Here is a 23,390-nt window from a genome sequence, read left to right as displayed (position 1 = left end):
ACTTGTTGGATTATGAGTTTTAAAAAGCCACTCATTTTTTAAAAAGCACACCCATGACTTCAAATGGAAAGAGGAAATGACAGTTTCTCATAGGTATGATTTTAGAGTTGGGCAAATAAACAGATCTCCTACAATTAACTAAGAAAGGTGCTCTCAAATATTTGATCTGAGCATAAGTAATTCTCTCCTGATGTCAATCACACATCAGGTTTTTCATATGCCAGATACATATGGTGGAAAGGTCACTTGTGATGCCAGATACATCAGGCCCAGCTTTTACAGTGAATCTAGGGCCTTCTGACTTTTCACATCCTGGGTGGTTTTGGGTCTTTTTTTCCCTTCCCAGAATGTTGAAAAAGAACCTTACCTCTCTTGGCATTCAGTGATAACCAGAAATATACAAATGTCCATTCTGTGGCAAAATTATATTGTTTATGAAGCATTTAAAGACTGTTTGATTCAACAGAACTTTAAAAAGCTTGGAAGAAAAGGGAAGTTCTGTATTATATATGCTTTTTCCCCTTCTGAGACAAGAAGACACAGAAGGGAGGAACAACCAAGATCAGATTCCACTTCTAAGAAAGCCAGCAAGCCAGCCCATTCCAGCTGGAAGGACTGTCCCCTCTTCTTACTTCTAATCACAGGTGCTACTTGTATCATTTGTTTAACCCTTTGCAGTGGTCACATACTTTCCTCCCCAGCTATGTATAATGGTAGACTGTACCTGTACTTTAGATCTGTCTCTCTGTCTTTGCAGCTACTTAGTTTTCACTGATGGATAGTGGATAGGCAAGAGAGAATGTAGGACCTTTAAGAATTTAACTCTTACTGCTTTTATTTCTTAGTTTACAATAAACATATCTTACTCCTTAAAATATTGATATTTTAATTTCATTAAATATTGAATACATTGATGAAATATTTTAATATTAAAATAATTAAGACTTTTTTAAAGTACATGCCTAGAATGTTAGCCACCCTGGAAATAAATATGGTAGCCCAAAGAGAGAATTTATTGTCTAAACTTTTCATAACCCTATGTTATTTTTAGGCTATCCTTCAATATCAGCTGTTTTGCTATCTTATTCTTTATGATTCAGAAAAATTATAAGTTCAACTGGTTGTGCATATTTATTTGGTTTTATAATTTTATCTTTTCCCTGTCTCTTTTACTAGGTCTTAAGTTGTGATGACAAGGAGCCAGTGGCATCTTCAGTTTAGAGGTATGGGGAAAGCACATGATTTGAAGCTGACTCATCTGGATGGCCTCAGCAAATATGTAACCTCTCTGAGTCTAATTTTCTCAAATAAAAATTGCAAAAGTGATCTGTGGTAAGGATTCCCAAAAAGCATGTAAAATGTCTTCCTCATAGAAGATGCTCAACATACAGTAGCTATCTTATTATACTGTACTTTTTAAAATGCTATTAACAGTGCTTAAACTGTAGCTTTGAATATTCCATAAATTTTATTCACTGACAGGGTGAAGGGAAGAAAACACTTGAAATGTTTAATGTGGTCTTAATTTTTCTACAAATATCAGCAAAAATCATAGTTGTCATGTAAAATTGTTCATTTCTTTTTGCATTTAAGAAAGCTTCACCAGAGATAACCAAGGAGAACAGATTGAGACATTATACTGGACCATCACCAAGTACTTATTACTAGAAAATACTCTGGTTCCCATGCTCTATGCTACACATAGCAGAAATAGCACATGAAGAAATCTAAGGATGGAAGAGCTATATTTCTTTATGACCTTCTTTGAAAGATAAACTCCTTGGGGAAATACAATTTATTCAGATTATCAAGACCCTGCTGTGCAAATCTACAGTCTGGGAGCACACTATGGAGATCAAAAAATATTTACTTTATTCTGTTGGGTATAAAAGCTTTTAATGAATGCATAATTAAGGCAAAAAAGTGTGTACAGCTTTAGAAATTCCACTGCTGAGCCAGGCCATTAATATCCAAGGCACCATACCCAGTTGTGATTCCACCTGTTTCCTATTTGGATTACAACCTAGTTATAAATCAAGGTATTACGTGACTACAGGACCTGGTGCTGCAGAAAAGGATTGCACTCCAGGAATAGAGGAAGCAGCATGAAGGGCTTTGTTGTGGGTATGTGGGGAAGGGCTGGCCCTTTGGAACATGTTGAAACAAACAACCAAATAAACAAAACCCAAACATTCTAATAGCCTGGGGATGACTCATGTAGGAAAAAAATTAGCATGTATATCATGTATGCAAAGAGATCTATGATTTTTCTCCATAATATTTTATAACAGGGTCGATAGGGAAAGTTAATTTTTATGAAAGAAAAAAGGAGCAATTCATTGACAATGCAGACCAGATTACTTGTAATATGATAAAATAACATAAAAGCAGGTATTTTTATCTGGCATACCTTATTTTTATTTCTGCATAAATATACAGAGATATAAGGATACTTGTTATATAAACATATACATATATATGAACAACTATATGCACCTATATATTCTTATATTTATATAAATATGTATACAATACATTCTGATTCAACTAAAACAAAATATTAGCAGCAAGTAAAAAAAAATACAACGGGAAAAAAACCTCAGCATGCTCTAATTCTTGGAGTCTTTGAAGACCTATTTAAATATATTTGTGGTGTATAACAGAGGAATTCTACAATTAGGTTACTAATACATTTTCATAATCAGTTGTATGCATAATATCCAAGGCTCATGAATAATTTTATACTGTTCCTTGGGAAAGTCTGTAGTAAGCTGGAAATCCGGGAAGGAAGCATAGAGACATGGCCACATCAACAACTCATAATTCCAGCTCCTGTCACCATGTGCTTCAAAATGCTATTGCAAAGTTTACTAAAGCTGGCTCAGCACATCAAGAAATTACCACTGAATTATGAACTATAGAGGAACGTAATGTACACATAGTTTTCTTACTTTAATTGAAAATAGTCTATCTCTGCAGTGAGGCTTTAAAACGAAAATTTTAGTAACCATCAATGTTTTTTGAACTATGAGAGGCAAAATTAGGTTAACATTTTTTAAAGAAAAGCAGAAGTAATTATGATCTATTTCCTTACTTAGCTCTGGTACACAAATCAGAGTGGTGAAAGTTAGTTCAATTCTGTAGACTTTTTTTTTTTAAGATTTTATTTATTTATTCATGAAAGACACACAGAGAGAGAGAGGCAGAGACACAGGCAGAGGGAGAAGCAAGCTCCATGCAGGGAGCCCAACGTGGGACTCAATCTCAGGACTGGGGGATCACGCCCTGAGCCGAAGGCAGATGCCCAACCGCCAAGCCACCCAGGCGTCCCTCAATTCTGCAGACTTTTGATAACCTGCCAGTTATCCACATAGACTGTCTTTGTCATTATTATCAATAAAATGAGGATTGGAAGTTTTTTTTTACTGTTTGGTTGTTTCAAATCCGAATTGTTTTGACTTTTTATATTTTGGATGCTGTGAAGGATACATACATCAATATTTTTATGAGTACAAACTAGGATCAATTTGAATTTATCTGAATATGACGACGCTTTTGAAATCCAAATAGCAGTGATTTACCAGGCATGTAATTGAAGTGACGTGGTGTGGCAACAGTATCTCAAGCAGTGGTTCTCAAACTCTGGTCCCAGACCAGTAACATCACTGTCAGTTGGGAATTTGCTAGAATGCAGGTTTTCAGTCTTTGCCAGACCTCCTGAATCAGAAACTCTAGCAATGGGTCCAGGAGTCTGTTTTAACCAGCCGTTCAGGTGATTCCACATATACTCAAGTTTAAAAACCATTAATACACAGTATGCATTTGAGTAAAAAAAGGAATGACTCTAACTTCTATATACAAATATCTACATATGTATGTATGTTCTTGAAGCAGAACTGATTGCCTCACCCTAGTCCTTCATCCCAGTGTTGGATGTGGGCAAACATTATACTGAATGCATGGGCTGAGGCCAGGGTACCTAGAGCTGAATTAATGATTCAGACAAGCACTCATTTTCCCAAGACCTGAGCACATGTCCCTCAAAGTGAGAAAAGGCCAGAAACCTGCTCTAAAGGACATTTGTAGATATAGAATAAGAAAGGGATGAAGAAGTCTAGAAGACAGCTGGAGGAAGGGTGGACATGTGAATAGCAGTCCCCTAGTAAGGAATAATTTACATTTTTCTTCTTTTAAACAAATGCACTGCTTTCACTTTCCCTAGTCAGGAGATCTTAGGACACCATGCAACTACATTATATAAAGTTCCTGTCACCGAGAGCTTTCACAGCACATGTAGAAGGACTGCGAGCAAACCTGGGTTTTTAAGCAACTACCATGCACTAAGTAGAAATGAAGGATTTTTTTTTCCATTTTTTTCTTGAATTCTATGTATGAGAAAAGGGCAAGATGTCTTATTTACAGGAAGGGTAGGAGACACAATAAGACAAAACTGCCTAATTACAAAGAGTAATACCCATGTAATGTGGTTGCTTTTAAAAGCGTCAATTTTACTATTTGTTAAAGTACAATTTCAGTGTGAGGTTTTCACAATTCAGAGGCAGGGAGAAAGTGATGGCTCATCTAAATTATTTGCAGCTTTTTTCCCCTAAAACAACACATGCACTTCTACAAAAATCAAAGTGGCTGAAAGAAAAAAAATACCTCTTACAGAATGGTGATTATTTTCAAAATTTTCAGGAACAGACTTGTCCAATATGCTGTCAATTGGAGGTAGGTAGTAAAGTTGCTGACATTTCCAGGAATGAAGGGAGACAAGAGTAAGGGAAAGAGGTAAGAAGGTAACCGTAGAACTAAGAGAGGAATTCACAAGTGAAGCATTCCATTCTATTGGCTCTGGTTTCGAGGGCACCTACTGCAGGTAGGATACTTTACACGCACTAGCTCACTGAATCCTCCAACGTCCCAAGAGGTAGATTGTATATTAGATACCATATCTGTATTTTACAGATGAGGAGTGGGGGCAAAGAGGTTAAGTAGCTTGCCTAAGGTCATATAACTCTAGGACATGAACTTATATCATGGGGAGATAGATAAGTAAATCAACACAAACAATATAGTGTGATCAGCACCCTGGGAGACTACTAGGGTATTAAAGAAGAGGAGACAAATTTGACTCCAACTAGGTGGACTGACCAGGCAACTCTGGAAGAGGAGATAATAGATGAGCAAATACTGAAAGAGGAATTTGTACAGTAAAAAAACAAAGGAAGAATAATCCATGGGAAAAAAAGGCTTCATACAAAGAGTTTCAGGTACAGAGAAATGTATGAAGTTCATAATGACTGTGGCATCGCATATGGGTAGTACATTTTTTTTTAAAGGCTAAGAGATAGGATGTTTCCTAATAAAGATGGGACCTGTGTGTCAAATTAGGAGAAATGAACCTTATCTAGAGGGTGTAGTGAATCTCAGTGTGGTGACTAATGAATGATTTTAAGCATGACTGCGACATAATCAGGTCTTTCTTTTCTTTCTTTTTTTTTTTTTTAACAAATCAAGCAGAATTTTTAAAAGTTATTTTTACAAATCAATCAAACAGAATTTTAAAGGAGGTGCCAGAGTGTGGCAAGGGTAAAGGCAGGTTCGCTGGATACCAGGAAGCTTCTTTAGTTCAGGAAATAATGAAAGTTCAAATTTAGATAGTAGTAATAGAAAGAATGAGAGTGATTTAAAATTAGGAGGGTTCACACAAAAGCCTGTACATAGTTGTTTATAGCAGCTTTATTCATAATTGTCTGAACCTGGAAACAACCAAGAAGTCTTCCAGTAGGTTACCAGATAAATAAACTGAGATACATCCAGGTAATGGAATATTATTCAGTGATAAAAAGAAATGAGCTATTAGGACACCTGGTTGGCTCAGTCTGTTAAGCACTGGACTCTTGATTTCCACTCAAGTCATGATCTCAGGGTCCTCAGATCGAGCCCCATGGAGGGCTTTACACTCAGTGCACAGTCTGCTAAAGATTCTTTCCCCAGTTCCTCCCCCTCTACTCCTTATACTTGTGTTCCCTCTCTAAAATAAACAAAATCTTTTTTTTTTAAAAAAAAAAGAAAGAAATGAGCTATCAAGTCACAAAAAAAGATACAGAGGATGTTTCAATGCATGTTACTAAGCAAAAGAACCCAATCTGAAAAGGCTACATTCTGTATGATTTCAACTATACAACATTCTGGAAGAGGCAAAACTACATAGGCAGTCAAAAGATCAGTAGTTGTTAGGGATTGAGGTGGGGAGGGGAGGGATGAATAAGCAGAGCACAGAAAAATGATAGGGCAATAAGACTACTCTGCAGGATACTATAATAGAGATACATTTCATTATACATGTGTCCAAACCTACAGAATGGACAATACAAGAGTGAACCATATAATGTAAATTGTGAACTCTGGGTGATAATGATGTATCAGTGGAGGTTTATCAATGATAGCAAGTGGACCACTGTGGTGGGGGACATTGATAATGAGAGAGGTTATACGTATGTGGAGGTAAGGTTATTAATAGGAAATGTCTATATCTTCCTCTCAATTTTGTTGCAAACCTAATGCTGCTCTAAAGAAGTGTGTTTAAAAACATTAAAGAGATGGAGCTGAAAGGTCTAGGTGACAGCATATGTGGCCCACAAGGAGATAATGATTTTAGGATGACTCCTGGGTTTCTGGCTTGGGTTCGCACTCAGAAAGCTCAAATCCTGGGATACCCAACAGGAAATGCTGATTAGGCAGTTAGCCTAGAGATGATAAAACACATTCTTCTCGGGTACTGTAAAAATAGAACACATTAGGGAGATAAGAAAGAAAAGGAACAAGGTTGGAAACCTATTATGTAACCAGGAGATAGGGATCCAGCTTGGGTTTTAGGAAAATAAATTGTTTTGTGGGCCATAAAGTAACTTATATTGTACAGCAAGGTATTGATAGGCAACAGGCAGGGGGCACAGCTGACTTATTGCAGGAATGTTCCAGAAAGATAATCCAGACCTGACTGGTGTCAGTGATAATGAAGATTTCAAAAACAAGGCATATTTAACAGCTGTTTAAGAAGCTAACCCAATAAAATTTAATAGGATTCATGAGGCTGTGTTGCTGTGTAAGATTACACCAAGGCTTCTGGTTTGGGTTACTGTAAAGAATGATAGGTCCCTAACAAAGGCAGGAGAAGAAGCGGGTGTGTGAAACTGGGAGCAGATGAATAGGAAGTGCGTGTAGGATGCCAAATGTTGAATGAGCACAGAGGTCCGGTGCTCTGGAGAGGAGACTGCAATAACTAGCCCGCGTGTGGATGAAAGAACGACCGTAAGTAAAGAGTACCAGCGTGGCGCTGCTGTGCCCGGAGGGAGAGTCAAGGAGCCGCTCAAAGAAGAGCTTATATAGGATCTGAATGAAAAGAAGAATTAGGAGAGAGTCTTGAGAAAAGAAAACTGTAGCAAAGAGTGGAGCTACCAATGTGGAAATACTGGAGAGCAGTCGCATTAAGGCACCACGAGGGGCCCACTGCGTTTGATAATTAGGCGGCTTTGGGACTTTTGTTGGACAGCTGTTGAGGAGTAATGAGGCAGAGGACTGAGTTCAATAGGACTGAAGAATGAATGGAAGATAAGGAAGTGCAGACACTGATCACAGTTTGATAGTGAATGCAAGAGTGTTGCGATACTGAGAGAGGAAGAAAAGTTTCTCCCATCTTATTGATCCTATTTTAAAAACGAAAGGAAGGAGCCAATGGAGAAGGAGACATTGAAACCACAGGGAACACAGAAGGCCCCTGGTAGAGAAAGGAGCAGCAAGGCTGTTTGGCCTTTGAGGAAAGTGCCGACACTTAACTATGGGTAGAAATATCTGCAGGTGGATGGTGGGTGGTAGGAGGAATATCTTCAATGAAACCCAGATTTTCTTGTAATGCCTCTAATTTCCAAGTATTAAAAATAGAATTAGGGGCACATGGGTGGCTCAGTGGTTAAGCGTCTGCCTTGGTCTCAGGTCGTGATCCCAGGGTCCTGGGATCGAGTCCTGCATCAGGCTCCTAGCATGGAGTCTGCTTCTCCCTCTACTTGTGTCTCTGCCTCTCTCTGTGTCTCTCATGAATATATACATAAATAAAATCTTTAAAAAAAATAGAATAAAATGAGATTTTTATTTGTTTGCTTTGTACATTGATTCTGAACTCTGGCATTAATAAAACATTGCAAACATTTTGCTTTTGAGAAAAATAGGCCGAAAGTAATTTTAAAATGGCCCAGCTAGCAATAGTTAACTAGAATAAAAATTACTAGCATTAGAAAAATCCTTCGAGACATTCTTTTTCTCATTAAAAACTTACAAACAAGGATGATAGAGTCCACCTCAATTATCCACATAATAAATTAAAATGCCAAAATGACTTGCCTGGCCAACCAGCATGCCTGTGGGCGGTCACTACTGATATCATTGACGGACTTAGGGTATAAAAGTCAACCTAGTGGCATATGAAAAAATTAACTGCGATCCTAAAATGGTTACTAAAAGATCTTATGATACATATTAGAGTCAAATATTAATGATATTTGGCAAATATGATAGTCTGTGCCAGACAGCAAATATTCTTGATTAGAACAAATAATCAGTAGTTAGCTATGATTAACTAGGACTGATACATCTCCACCCTTTCCGAACATTTTCACTGATTAAAAAAATATCCAGAAGATTAAACCATTTGTAATATATTTTTCCAAACTTTGTACTCCTCCAAATACAAGAGTATTGGCTCCAGTGAACTCTGGAACAGCATGTGGTTGGTGTATTTGATTAGGGGCATATTTTTTTTTATTTTTTTTATTTATTTATAATAGTCACAGAGAGAGAGAGAGAGAGAGAGACAGGCAGAGGGAGAAGCAGGCTCCATGCACCCGGAGCCCGATGTGGGATTCGATCCCGGGTCTCCAGGGTCGTGCCCTGGGCTAAAGGCAGGCGCCAAACCGCTTCGCCACCCAGGGATCCCCTGATTAGGGGCATATTAAATATATATGTTGATACAATCATTTGTCTTATCTAATGTGGAAAAAAATAGCTCAGTGTTGGAGAAAAATAAGCATGAGTTTGAACTTCTTCTCAACCTTGAAGATAAATTATTCTATTCAGAACACTCACTATATATTATATATTTAGGAGACACTGTTAATTTAATAATTAAAATTATAATAATACATTGTTTGGAAGAGATAACCTTCTATAAGTCATTGTAGTATTATTTGGTTAAAAAAACTGACAACTCTACTATATTCTAAAATTTGCAAGATCCTCAGTGCCAAATGCAGTCCTCACAGAAAGTATTTTCAGCTTATAAAAATGTATTCAATGAGTAAAACTAATGAAAGACTGACTTATTAATATATTTTCCTCTCATAATATAAAATCTTAATATTGAACAAGCGGGACAAAATTACTGGATACACATTCGCTCCCTGAACTGTGTCCCTCCAAAATCCCTATGTGGGAGCTCTAAGCCTCCATGTGATAGATAGTATTTGAAGATGTGGCCTTTGGGAGGTAATCAGGAGATAATTTAGAAGATGAGTGAGGGTGGGGCTCATGTGACAGGATTAGTGTCCTGATTCGAAGAGACACCAGAGGGTCTGCTGCCTCTCTACCAGACAAGGACACATCAAGAAGAAAACCATCTGCAAGCCAGGAAGGGGGCCCTCACCAGAACAGACCACCTGGCACCCTGACTTCTGACTTCCAGCGTCCAGAACAGTGAGAAATAAATGTCTGCTGTTTAAATCACCCAACCTGGGACATTTTGGTATGGCTACCCACGCTGACAAATACACATACTGAGCTCCCGTGATGAGAAGGAAGGGTAAGGCACGGAGAGGAGTTAGGCCTGCTAGCTGCCTTCCAGGGCCCTGCCATAAACTGAGGTAGAACATTCTCCAAGCATATTAACCCATGAAGAAATGGATGCAAAAGCAGCAGTAGAGTACTTTCAGCTTCTGTGAAGCTATTTTAAGGATCCAGTGCTTCTTAAAATAGAAAACAGAAAATATATATTCTTGGCAAAAGAACAATAAAATCGCCATTCATGGAAAAAAAAAAGGAACAAAATATCCAGAATTCTTCCTAATACCCTCAGGAGAGAATAACATTCTTTAAACCTTTGTACCTTCACTGAAGAGAGAAAAATGACTAATTCTCACGGTAGCCCATTTAGTGTAAAACTAAATGAAGACAAGGGATGACTAATAAGCATCAGTCACAGAGGAGGGAGATTTAGGGCTGGAAGCCGCTTGCTCCCTCCCGCTCCTTTATGTTCTTGGCTCCAGAATGATTAATAGTAAGAATTTTGGCTTTGCTTTACGAGATGATCCAAATGTGCACACCGTAAGCAGAACAACGCCTTCAATCTGGTGAAATGATCTTTTACACTTATAAAAGCAGGAAATAAAACAAATGAAAAAAATGATAAAACAAATGCTCCTCTGTTTTCCTTGCAGTGATAAAACGCTCTACCTAGAGCGCGCATGTCCCTTCCCTCTCCTATCACAGCAGCACGTCTCCTCTTTCAGGTCACGTCTTCCACATAAAAGTGCTAAACTAATGCCGCTTAATGACAAATTAATGTCCATGAATAAAAAATACACCTCTAATAGCATAGAGTAATTTGCCATTACAATATCATCATTGGACATGCCCCTGGTTTAATACGATGTATTTAATTCATAACCTAATGAGTGATATATAAAAAGAGGGAGATGAACCCTGCAATTACATTTATGTGAGTCTGTCACCTTATTTGTAAAACCTTAGAGTCATTTACATTCAAATTAGAACAAATGAGTGATTTCACAAAGTGCAGTGATAAATGACCACAGCAGCCCAAGACAAAACTGTATTTCCTGTGAACACATTAACAGTTTCCTATTATTTGTTAAAAATTACAGTGCATATTGCCCAGTGTGGTGTGAATAATGACTTTTTTACTGATTAGGTCAGAAGACTAATATGTAGCAAAATAAATAATTTTTCTTTTCATTTTTTCTGATTTTTTGCTTTAAATTAACTACTGAATTCTGGTGGATTCATACTGCCACCTGCTGCCTAGGAATAGCTACTAAGAGTATTCTATCAAAAGGAGTTTATTCACCACTTAGGTGGCCTTATTTAGAGAGTCTATACGACCCGTCTTTCTTTTCAATATATTTAAATTGCATATTATCCTAAAGGCTGATACTTGGAGAACAAACAAGCAAAAACCTCCTGCTAATTAAACAAAAGGGTATACTATTTGCTATTTGGGAGAAGTGGTACAAGATGTAAAAAGTTGTGTTTTTGTGTGTGTGTGTGTGTTTTTAAAGCTAACTATTAAAAAAAGATATTTTCAGCAAAGCATGTATCACTTTGAGGGGCTACAACACAAATTCCAGTGGCCAGTTACCCTGATCTTGCGAGAGGTGCATCAGCAGAGTGAGTGTGGGATGGTTTCCCTACTCCTGCTCCTTGCACAGTCTGAAGGGGACTGAGAGGCTCTCTGCCTGCCACCTCACCTTCTCCCCTAATGGCAAGTCCAAAATGAAAGCTCACCTTAGAGGGCAGAACACGGTAGGCTAGGGAGGGCAGGAAGGCTGCTGAGGAGCCTGGGGAGGAACAAGCCTGGCCTCAAAGATGAAGCTAAGGAGGCTCCAGAGTGGTCATCAGGGGAGCTCATGGGTGTTTCCACGGGATCAACACCCTAGTTCTGAATTTAAGTCTCTCCATCTGTAAAAAGTAAATAATGCTTACCTGCTTTAAGGGATTCCTTAGCAGAGGGAAAATGAGAACCACTGTCCAAAATGCTTGGTATGGAGAGGACTTTGACAAATGCTGTTTCCTCACCTTGAGAAAGATAATGAAGGCTCTGGGGACTATGGTTTGGCATGGAGAAAGGCTAGAAACAAGCAGACCCCTCAGGAGGACATGAGGAACTCACTATAATCTAGCACTAGTAATGAAAGCCCCCCAAAAGAGTAAGAGCTTTACTGATGAAGAAGAAAAGGATCAGGTCTGAGAGGTATTTGGGAGGTAGAATTAACTCCGCTTGGGAACTGACTGGATAGCACAGTGAGGAAGGAGTCTGAGACGATGTCGAAATTTCTAGACAACTAGTGGATTAATGGTACCATCCACAGAGAAAAGGACAGGGTTTCTCATGTTAAGTTTGAACTACGTGTGTGATAGGTCAGTGGAGATGTTCAGCAGCTCATTTAAAAAGTCTAGGAAAAATCAGAGTTTGTGAAAACAAACCAGATTCCAAGGCTGGAATGTTTCCCTGAGGGACTCGGTAAACCAAGGGACTCATAGGCACCAGTACCTCTGTAGCCCATCACTCCTCAGGGCAGTCTGCAGAGTTTCCTTTATAAGATTTAAAATCGTGAATGGCATGTATAGAAACATGTATACTCTGAAAAGCATGGTAATTCCCGCATTTTACTAGACCCATTTTGAAGACAATAACTGCACTTTAATGAATTTAATAAACTGCATCTTTCTGATGATTTTTTTAAAAAGCACAATGTACAAGAAAGGGGAGCAGAAGGAAGAGAAGGGAAAGAAGCATTCACATTTTATTTGGACCTTGATCTCAGCGGATAAAAAGTCCAACAGGTCCTGTGTATTAAGAATACCCTGACAGAGCAAAGTCCTCTGGAACTGCGCAGGCAAGAGGGTGAGGAAGGATGCAAACCCGAGCTGTTGTAAACCCCTTATCTCAGAACAACAGGCTACTGCTGTAGCCACTGCCTGCCCCAAGACCCCTCCCCAACTACACATATCTTAGGCACTGCCAGCCGCCCTGTTTATTCCACAAACATGCGCTGAGAACCTGTGTTCACAAGGACCTGCCATCCAGAAGGCTTGGGAACTAAAAATGAGGAAGGTGAACGCTCCACAGCATAGGAGGCTAATTCACTGACTGTCCTCACTGACGGCGGGGGGGGGGGGGGGGGGGGGCACTGTTCCTGTGGCTTAAAGCCCCTGCCCTCATCAGCCTCCCAAAGGAAAAGCCAGAAAAAGGAGAGCACAGGGGTGTCTGGGTGGCTCAATTGGTGAGGCTCTGCCTTTGGTTCAGGTCATGACCCCAGTGTCCTGGGGTGGAGCCCCTTGATAGGCTCCGTGCATAGTCTGCTTCCCCTGCTCCCTCTGCCCCTCCCCCTGCTCGTGCTTTCTCTTTCTCTTTCTCTTTCTCTTTCTCTCTCTCTCTCTTTCTCTCTCTCTCTCTCTCTCTCTCTCTCTCTCTCTCTCTGTGTGTGTTAAATAAATAGAGTCTTGAAGAGAAAAAAAAAAAAAAGGAGAGCACACAGTGACCTCAAAGTATCTCTTCCCTTTGCTGGGGAGTAGCAGCATTCACCCTTGTGCAGAGGAGTTTCTGGCCAAGGTAACGGCTGATAACCCAAGACTGGTATCAACCCAGGGGTTCCCTCAGGCATGAATGAGCACCAGAGGACAACAGGAGGTATCAGAACAGATACCTTTCACAACTCTGGAAGAATACTGAAGAGAGAGTGGTAATTTGAAAATAAGAAACAAGACCAGACATCTTAGTAGGGAAGAATGGCTTCACAAACTCCTAGTTGGATAAAGTACTAAGCAGGAATGGAAAAATGGCTATCCTTCATTGATAGGGCACAACTTTTTTTTTTTTTTAATTTGAGAGAGAGAGAGAGAGAGAGAATAATGGGAGGAGCAGAGAGGGAGGGACAAGTACAGTCTACACTGAGTGCAGAGCCAGATGCAGGGCTTGATCCCACAACGCTGAGATCATGACCTGAGCCAAAATCAAGAGTCAGATCCCAACTGACTGAGCCATCTGGGCACCCCAATAGGGCACAACTTCTAAGTATATTTTAAGCACTAAAGATTTTTCATTTAAACAAAAAACATTTTTATATACCCAATAAAATGGTCCCCTATGAAATTAAGAATCAGTTGAGCAATAATACCAAAACACAGTAAATAGGTGTAGTTAACAAGATTACGTCAAAATGTAAAAGCAGACCGACCTAGACTAGTAATTTTACAATCCTAGAAAAAGAGAGGAAGGATATGCATTTTCAAAAGACTGACATTATGAGGAATTCTATATGCACATGGCTTTGGTTCTCCTATAGCTAAAGTTTTCTTCCATATGTGGGACATCTTATAAAATCACAGATAAAAAGGAAAAATAAAGTTCCATGAGAGAACAAAATGAAAACATTGGAGAAAAGAAAGTGAAATTTTCAACCACTGATCAAGCAGGCTAATAATAAGCAAACCTTCCACAAAATATATCTGTATGCGAGGTACAGTTTTTCTTCAACAAAACAATGAGCTACAGAGATTAAGTTCCAAAGTGCACAAATCACTTGGTATCTCAACAAATTCATCTGATGGGACAGGAGAAAATACCCATGAAGTTCCGAAGTTCATCTGGAATTCTTATTTATAGACATTATAGGTGTAGGTAAACACACACACACACACACACACACATACACACACACACTATTTAAATATGCATCATGATAATGAGCACTCAACCAAACTTTTGGCAACATACATCATTGAATATTACTTGCCATGGAAAAAGTGAATCAGGTGTTGATGGTGGTTCAAGTTGCAGTGTTTGATGTAAAAGTGTCAAATAAAAGTAATTTCAATTTCACAAGTCAAACACACACCTCTGAAGTCTTGTAACCTTTCTTTTTGCTACTTGCAGAAAGGGATTAAAAACAGCTCTCCCATACCATCCAACAATATTGAAGGGAAAAGAAAGGCAAATAAGATGATAATAGTTAAACATTTACTGTTAGATTAAATGTGCTGAGATAATGATAAAACTTTCATATATTGTGTTTGAGCTGCTCCTCAGGTGAATGTGGCTGACACTCCCCACACTTTCTCCCCAAGGTTGCTGGGAAGATTAAATAAGATGATATATGAGAAAGCTTTAGAAACTATCTAATGAATAACAGAAGTCAACAATATGGCTATATTTAGAATTAGAGAAAAGGATGAGGAAGAAAAGAAAATAATTGGGCAGGAAAACAAATAGGATTTTTGTACTTACTAATACAGTCACATGCACAAGGATAGTAAAACTAAATTGTGTAGATTTATCATTGTTAAAAATTTATTTTCACTGTTGTTATAATGCTGTAACAAATGCAAGTAAAATTCATGCCAGTGGAGGAAATAAGAGGAGCCCAATACAGGGAACTAGTACTTAATTCTGTAAAATAAAAGCCTCACAGCCATACTGTCTGCTTAAGACATCTCATGTCTTCCTAATGAACCAAAAAGTTTTTATCCAAGAAGAAAACAATGGTCTTCAGAATCAGAAAAGCCTATCACTCACCAGCTATATCACCTCAGGCAAGCTGGGTACTTTTTAAATCTCTGATTTCTCACCTATAAAAATGTGCAAAGATGTGCGGATTAAACGTGAAACATTGGTGCTCAGAAGCTAAGTGTTTTCTCTTCCTCCCCCTCCCAGAGCCCCCTCCTGAGCATCCCAGCAAACCACGGGAAGGATGCACAGGCCACTTCACACCTCTCCAGCACTAATGCCTAGAAAGTTCTTGTGGTACCAGATTATATAGGACTTTGTGATATACTAGCCACTGCTGCTGAAATCTTACATGACTATCCAGCTTTTTGTGCATTTGGGGTTGTTCCTGCAGTCAGACAACGTTGCTTCAAATGGAGACCCTTCCCAGTGTCATCTCCCAGAGTCCCAGCAATAAACCTGGAGCGTGGCTGTTGAGTTACTCTGCTGCCAAGGGCAGTGGGGACCCGGGGTGGATGGAGAGAGTGGGGAACATGAGAACTGCAGCTGCCCTCCGGGGAGCCTCTTGGCCTGTGTCCTGGAGAAATTCTACTACCACAAGCCACATCTCCCCCACTGCCATTTTACCTCACAGGTTGGGGAGCAGGGGGTACAGCCGATGACTGCAGGGATAAGGGCTAGGAAGGGCAAAGCAGGAGCACACAAGCTCACATACCTGGATGAGATAGTGCGAACATAAGTTGAGCAGCTCCAACAGCTGTAGGTGACTGCCAGCTGCCAACACATCCTGGATCACGCCTGGCTCCAGCAAAATCTGTTTGGTTTTTTAACGAAAAGAAAACTACCAGTTACTTAAAAATTAATGTTCGCTTAATATGCAAGTCCACTAATTTAAATTGTTGCTTAACAGAGTAGATCTGAATTAATACTGTATTTTATTATGGAAGCCACTTCTTTTTTTTCCTGTTCTGATGGAGCTGCGGCCCTCACTCAAATAGCTGAGTTGTCACTTCCAGAACTCATTTCCCTTGTGTAAAGCTCAGCTCTTAGCCATTTATTTTTGCGGGAGGACAAGAACATTTGCAAAGAACAATGTAATAGTCTTAAAATTCTGTTTATGATGGAAGTCATCTTGTAAAATACAGAAGAACCAAATTTTAGTTTTCAAAGTATATTTCACGGTTTTGTAGATCACAGAAAGAGCACAGCTAGCAGATAGTTTACGTCAAGGGCCTGTATGCTTCCCCCTTTCAACAGGAGACCAGAGGAGGCTACTACTCCATTTTACTTCTAAGCCCTAAAAATTTTCAACCACAAGCTTTCATTTTTCTTTTTCTCAATCTCAGATTCTCTAGTCCCTTCTATTTCAAATGTATGATGTAGAAACAGCATTTTTGGGCGACAAGGATCACAGAGAAGTAAAGCTTTCTAAATATACTAGTCAGGTCAATTCTGCATTTTTTTCCCTGGGTAAGTTCAACCTTGTTCCTACTGTTGCCAGCTCCTGAGCCACAAAACAGGGCTAGAGAAAAAACACACGACTACATTGACTAGATTCGGTCTATATGCATGAATGCCAGACACAGGGAGGCCTTCAGGGCTACTCCACCATCCCAACCCAGCTCAAAGCCCAGTGGTTCCCGAAGTGTAGTCTCTGGACCAGCAGCAGCATCACCGGAGAATCTCTCACAATTGCAAATTCCTGGGTGCCTCCCCAGACCTAAATGAATCAGAAACTTTTGGGATGAGGCCCAGCAACAAATGTTACAAGGCCCCTGGTGGTTCTAGTGTGCAGGAAAGCCTGAGAAATACTGGTGTGGTCAATTCACTCTACTTCTTCCCTCATGCTCCTTTCTCCTCAAGCTTCCCCCTCCTCCTGTCTCTCCTTACTCTAACTCCATGATCTTCCAAGCCTCCCACCACCAAATCTATCAAGCCACCTACTCCTATTAGTATCAGCACATTTGGCTTTACTCAACACTCCACTTGTGCACTAGATCTCCATCCCTCCCACCAGTGATTGTCCCCTATCATTTCCATAGCATTATGTGTTCTCTTCTTACTGATGATAACTCCCATCAGCATACAAATACGCCTCGATAGCTCTTATCTTAAGAAATAAGAATCCCCTACCCTGACCCCAAGCTTCCTCCATGCCCCCTTCATAGTAAAGTTCCTCCAGAAAGTTATCCATATAAAACACCACTATTTGCTCTACTTCTGTCTTGAATCTACTCCTGTTTTGTTCCCAATGTTCCTCTAAAAATGGTCTCATCAGGATCACCAATGACCTCCAAATCCAATGGCCAAATCTAACAGAGATTCCTCAACATTTAATCTTACTCAAGCCAATAGCAGTTAGCAAAGTTGATCTCTCTCCTTCACTACCTCTCCATCTCCTTCCTGGATGGTAAGCTTTGGGGACATCCAGAACTCAGTAATCAGATCTCTCCTTTCCTCTCTCTGTTCATTCCATGGATGACATCATGTAATCCCATGACTTTAAAACTACCTATACTACTACTCATTATGCTCACATTTATTTTTTCCCTAGCCCAACCTCACCCTTCAACTCCAGACTCTTATATCCAACTGCCTCTCTCCACTTGGATATCTAATGGGCAGCTCATATTAAACATGCCCCAAACCCATCTCTTGATCCTCTCGACAAAGCACCAAACCTGCTCCTATCCCAATCCTACCACTGCAGAAAACACCAACTGTCGGTTATTGAGGCTACAACCCCAGTCAATTCCTGACTCCTCCTGTCTTCCTCATATCTCACATCCGATCCATTGTCGGTCACTTGTATTGGCTCTATCTTCAAAATAATTCCAGAATCCAAACACAACTTATGCAGAACTCTCCAATGACTTTTTCTCTTACTCGAAAAAAATCCAATCTTCACTATATCATAAAAGTATCTGTGAATATCCTGAGCATCTTCGTATCTACAACTAGCTGCTGTTTTCTCTGCCTGGGCCACTCTTTCCAAGATATCAGCATGGCTCACTCATTCATGTCCTCTGCTCAGACCATTGCTCAGACACCATCTTACCTGAGAGGCCTTCTCTGGCCATCCGAGGTAAAACAGTACCCTGCTCCCCATCACTCTCATTTCCGATCTCCCCACTTCACTTTACTCTTCCTAGTCCTTACCACCTCTTGACATCATACATATTTATCTATTTGGTTATTTTCTGTTTCTCCACCCACAGAATATAATATCCTCGAGGGCAGGGACTTGGCCTATTTTATACCCCCAGCGCTTAGAATAATGCCCAACACATAGCTTTCACTCAATACTGATGAATTTATTTTAATAAATTATTGATGAATTAGCTTATCTCTAGATAGGTTTTTACATTCAGAATTACTTTCATTGATTAGTGTAACATAAGAAAGGGATTATATATTATATTCTAAACTACTAAAGAAGTGAAAAAGTTAAGCATATGTTGCAAAAATACCAACACTCATCTTATTCTCAAAAATTCTTTATAGTTCCTTTCCCATTTAGTCGGAAGGAGAAACCTGAATTTATCCCACTCCTCAAGGAGAGAGGCTTTGACTGACATTCAGGAAATTATTGCAGCTCCCCTCACAGAAGCAAGGATGTAGTATATTCTTGCAGAAGAGGCATGGCCTAAGGCACAGAATGGGGAATAGATGGATTAGAAAGGTTAGTCTGAGCCTTTAAATCCTGTCAGTTGTGCTTATTTCACACAACTGGCATTCACGATAACCTCCAAGGCTCGGTAATGCCAAACACAAAGACAGATATCACAGACAGACAAGATGAATATTCCACAGCATGTGTAACACGTCCAGCGGGCTCACTCCGAGAAACCCTCGCAGGAGATACCCATACCAGGATTGTTTTTGCCTTTGTTTCTTACTTTTTGTTCTGTAGTTTTTTCTTCTCTCATTATAACATACGTTTTTCTAGAAGATGCTTTAGTACAGGAAATCCCTAAGTGCATTGAAAGGATACAGTCTGGGGGGGGGGGGAAGAGAAAGAGAGACAGAGAAGAGAGAGAAAGAAACAAAACAAGAAACAAATCCTACCAGGAAAGCTGGGTCTCACTTATGGAAACAGGACGAGTGTTGGCAAGCCCCACTTGCACTGGAGTCTTTCAAATTCAGCTTTGTTATCTTTGGTGACTGGTTGTTCTAACATATTTTTACAGAGAACTCGTGTTTGGGCAGGAATACAAACAAAGGTTTGATCTCACGATTTACAGTATGCTGAATGTGCCTGACACCTGCCCGGAAGAGCTGATGAAAACAGCTTTCTGCAGAAGGAAGGGATCTCAAACACGCCCACTTGCGGAGGACAACTAAGGCAGCTAAGTTTAAGTGCTGCAAAGGATATGCTGGTTACGTTTAGGCCCTTCAGAATTGGAGTCCCAACAACATCTAGTCTGGCACTCAAGGCAGGGTCACTGAGGACCACCAGCAGGAAGGGGGGTGTTCCCTGAGAGTCTAGAGAACTCAGTGGCCATGTGGGAGCTCATGTTAGTGGCCTGACACATCCAGTCATTCATCACATTGGAGGAGTTTAGCTCAGATGGAAGTATCAACAGGGGATAATCTAAACATCTGAATAACAAAAGGAATCAAGAAATGTAGGAGGCATAAAGTCAAGTGGTCCAGGATGCAGTGAGGGAAGGTATAAACCATTGAAGCTGCCACACTGCATTGGGTAGTCTTTCCACAGGGACACTCACCTGCTTGGGTGGAAGCAGGGCTGGGGCTTCTCCAGACTGGACAAAGAAATTCTGATGTGTTCTTAGGTGGGATGTGAGTGCCTCCTGTTCACAGGGCCCTCCAGATGGAATATTTTCTCCCTTTCATCCACTCACACCTGACCTCTGGATACCAGGATACAGGAAGCTGAACTTGAAAGAGGGGAGCTGGACAAGGCTAGCTGGGGAGGAGACAATCTCACCATAGAACCTCTCCAGCAGTTAGTGGCAAGCTAGGTCGCGTGAACTACAGTCTGCATGTGACTCCTACCCCAAGTGCTGAGACTCAGCACTCATTTTGATCAACTGGGAGTAAGAACTCATCAGTGGCTATGGCTATGTCAGAGTGACACTGGGTGGTCTGACAAACTTTTAATAGAAGGAAAAGCCATGAGTGTAATAGAAGGTGGTGGTCTCTAAAGGCACCCGTGAGAGTCATTACATCAGAATTCAGTCATGAGGTCGGTCCAGTTGCCTGCCTGGAAGGAGGCACCCTTAAATACTCCAAATCTGTCCTCTGGCCACTAATCTAAGCAGGGTTGGTCGTGGATAGCTGAACTGGCAACAATCTCTAATGAAGGCCCTCCAAACTGGAATAAGACAGGGGCTCCTGGTCCCCCCAATACCCTTGGGCACGACATGGGGCCAAAAAACTCAAGAGGAGAGCGGAGCCTGAGGTGAGATTCTGCACAGGGCATGATGAGATGGGCAACCTCCCTCAGCCCAGACTCATCCAGCTGGGCTCTGGGAGGGCAGAGTAGGCCTGGCGCAGCACACAGACCCCAAGGCATCCCTGGGTTTCCTTCTTCACTCTTCCTCCCACATCACCGAGCATCCACCCCCTTAATTCTCTCTTCTTATTCTTTTTCTTCTCTTTATTTTCTCTCCCACTTTTACCTTGCTTCTTAGATTAGCTACTGCTAGGGACAGGCTTTAATAACCATGGCAAGTCTCAGAGTGACCTTTCTGTTCTTTGTTTTATTTTATTTGAGAGAGAGAGAGATTAGAAGGGCAGGGGAGAGAAAATCATAAGCAGGGTCCACATCGAGCATGGAAACTGATGTGGGGCTCAATCTCATGACCCTGAGATCATGACCTGAGCAGAAATCAAGAGCCAAATGCTTAACAGACTGAGCAACCCCCATGCCCCTTGGTGTGACCTTTTTTTCTAACTTGTGAACAGATGTGTTGGCATCTTCAGGAAATCCTGTATCTTGGTTCTTCAAGGCTTTCTTCATTTCTTACTTTACTTTTAAATCACTTACTTCAAGGGACGCCTGGGTGGCTCAATGGTTGGGCATCTGCCTTTGACTCAGGTCATGATCCCAGAGTCCTGGGATCGAGTCCCACCCCACATCAGGCTCCCCGCCGGGAGTCTGCTTCTCCCTCTGCCTTTCTCTCTCTGTCTCTCATGAATAAATAAATAAATAAATAAATAAATAAATAAATAAATAAATAAATCCTTAAAAAAATAGTTACTAACTTATTTCTAGATTGTAGATAGAGTAGGCTGAAGGAGTTGATTATGTGAAAGCCAGGCAACCAAGGTCTCTATCCAACACGTAACCTTGCACACAGGAGCACACGCACTTTTGCTAGCACTACTATAACTGAAAATTAGATGGGCTTAATACTATTGATAAGAACAAATGAGCACATTTTTCTCTTTTTCATGCTTTGTTTCTTTGGGATTTTTTTTTCCTGTATGGTATAGTGAAATGGCAAATTATTACAATTTTGAATGTCTAAATCATTAGGTAAATTACAACAATGCAAATAACTTTCAAATGATCAAATATTTAAGACACATAAATAAAAACATCTGCATACAGCTTTTCAAGAGACTTCTTACAGACAGAATATGAATACGATCTAGCTATGAGAACTTGCCATCAATTTAGATTTTGTTTTAAAGCTGTTAGACTATGGGTTTTTTTAATCCACCAGGTGGCGCCTATGTTTAAAGCAAAATTATTAAAAAATAAAAAATAAAAAATAAAAAAAATAAAAAAAAGCAAAATTATTTTCTAAATCACTCCTGTATTGTACCTCTTTTGCTGACAGCTTTAAGTTTATTTTTAAGAACAAAATAATTCAAGTAAGGAAAATAAAACATGAATTGTAGTTCCTAAATGTCTTTATTACTTGGGCAAATGTTCACCAATTTTTGTTGAAATGCTCCATCTGAGCCCTGCTGGTTAGAATTCAGTAGCTCTCCCTAAGTCAGGTCCCAATTTACAGATACAGCTCAAACTTTTTGTCCTTGTATTCAGAAACCATCAAGAAATGGCCACAACCTACTTTTTAGAACTTATTTCCAATTGTGCAACCTATGGTCCCTTGACTAAAACCAATAGCCCATTGTTCTTCACACTGAAGCAGTACTTTTCCTCCACCTTGAATGCCCTCCTAACTTCCTCAATCTCCTTATTTCAAAAATCCTACTCAACCAAGAGTTAACTCAAAGTTCATTACCTATACAAAGCTTTGCAAGATATTCCCTGGCCCAGGGATTAATCTCCTGGACTCCAAACTACCAGAGATGCATAGTGAACTAAGTCCATGGGCTCTAGGTCACACTGTCTGATTTCAAATCCTGCCTCCTATACTTGCTGGCTGAATGAGATCAGGAAATCCCCTCAATTCTATGTGCCTCAATGTCCTTATCTATACAAAGAAAATAACATTTATATCAAAAGTTGGTTTTAAGGACTGAGCATATGCACATGTATTACAATTGTGTATGGCTATGTGTCAACAAAATGGCTTTAAATAAGTAAGAGACTTACTTTTCTCACAAAATGGATTAGGTGGCTTAGAGTACCAACAAACCAGACTTCTTGTATTTTCCTATTTGTCCAATCTTAGCCCATGGTTTCGTGGTCACAAAATGGCTACTATACCTCCAGGCATTGCATTTGTATTCAAAGCATAAAGAAAAAAGACTGCAAAAAAAAAAAAAATTATGTGCCAGCTCAGTCTGTCATTATTTCCCAGGAAATAATAGATTTCCGACAAACTCTGCACACAGACTTCCATTTGCATTTCATTTGCCAGGACTATGTCATGAAGCTACCAGTAGCTGGAAAAGAACCTGGGAAATTGAATATTCACGGTTACATGCAGTATTGTCCCAAATAAAATCGGAATTTTCTATAAAGAAAAAAGAGGGAACAGATATTGTATAGGCAACTAAAGTACAGGTAGGTCATGACTCTCAGCACAATATCTATTTATGATAGATCAGTGATATCAACTATTATCTGGATTTTTTTCATGCAACTAAGTGTTTTTGCCCTGAGTGGGTTATGTGTGTGTATGTTAGTTTACCTAGGACATCTTAG

At 39.9% G+C, this 23,390-nt stretch overlaps 1 protein-coding gene across 6 annotated transcripts in view; it reads right to left on the bottom strand.

Moving 5' to 3' along the window:
* KLHL32 (kelch like family member 32) overlaps positions 1-23,390 on the bottom strand; it is a 236,245-nt gene that overhangs the window by 91,606 nt on the left and 121,249 nt on the right. For all 6 annotated transcript variants that reach the window (XR_008665061.1, XM_055329990.1, XM_055329989.1 and 3 more), the window contains one exon: positions 16,014-16,112. Coding sequence is in view for 5 of the 6 variants with exons in the window: in XM_055329990.1 (XP_055185965.1) it covers positions 16,014-16,112 (99 nt within the window). In the remaining variant the exon portion in view is untranslated. The remainder of the gene's footprint in view (positions 1-16,013; positions 16,113-23,390) is intronic.

The sequence above is a fragment of the Nyctereutes procyonoides genome, unplaced genomic scaffold (genome assembly GCF_905146905.1).
Source record: "Nyctereutes procyonoides isolate TBG_1078 unplaced genomic scaffold, NYPRO_anot_genome, whole genome shotgun sequence".
NCBI lineage: Eukaryota > Metazoa > Chordata > Mammalia > Carnivora > Canidae > Nyctereutes > Nyctereutes procyonoides.
The sequence above is the reverse complement of the archived record's forward strand: the minus strand, read 5'-3'. Positions and strand labels throughout refer to the sequence as shown.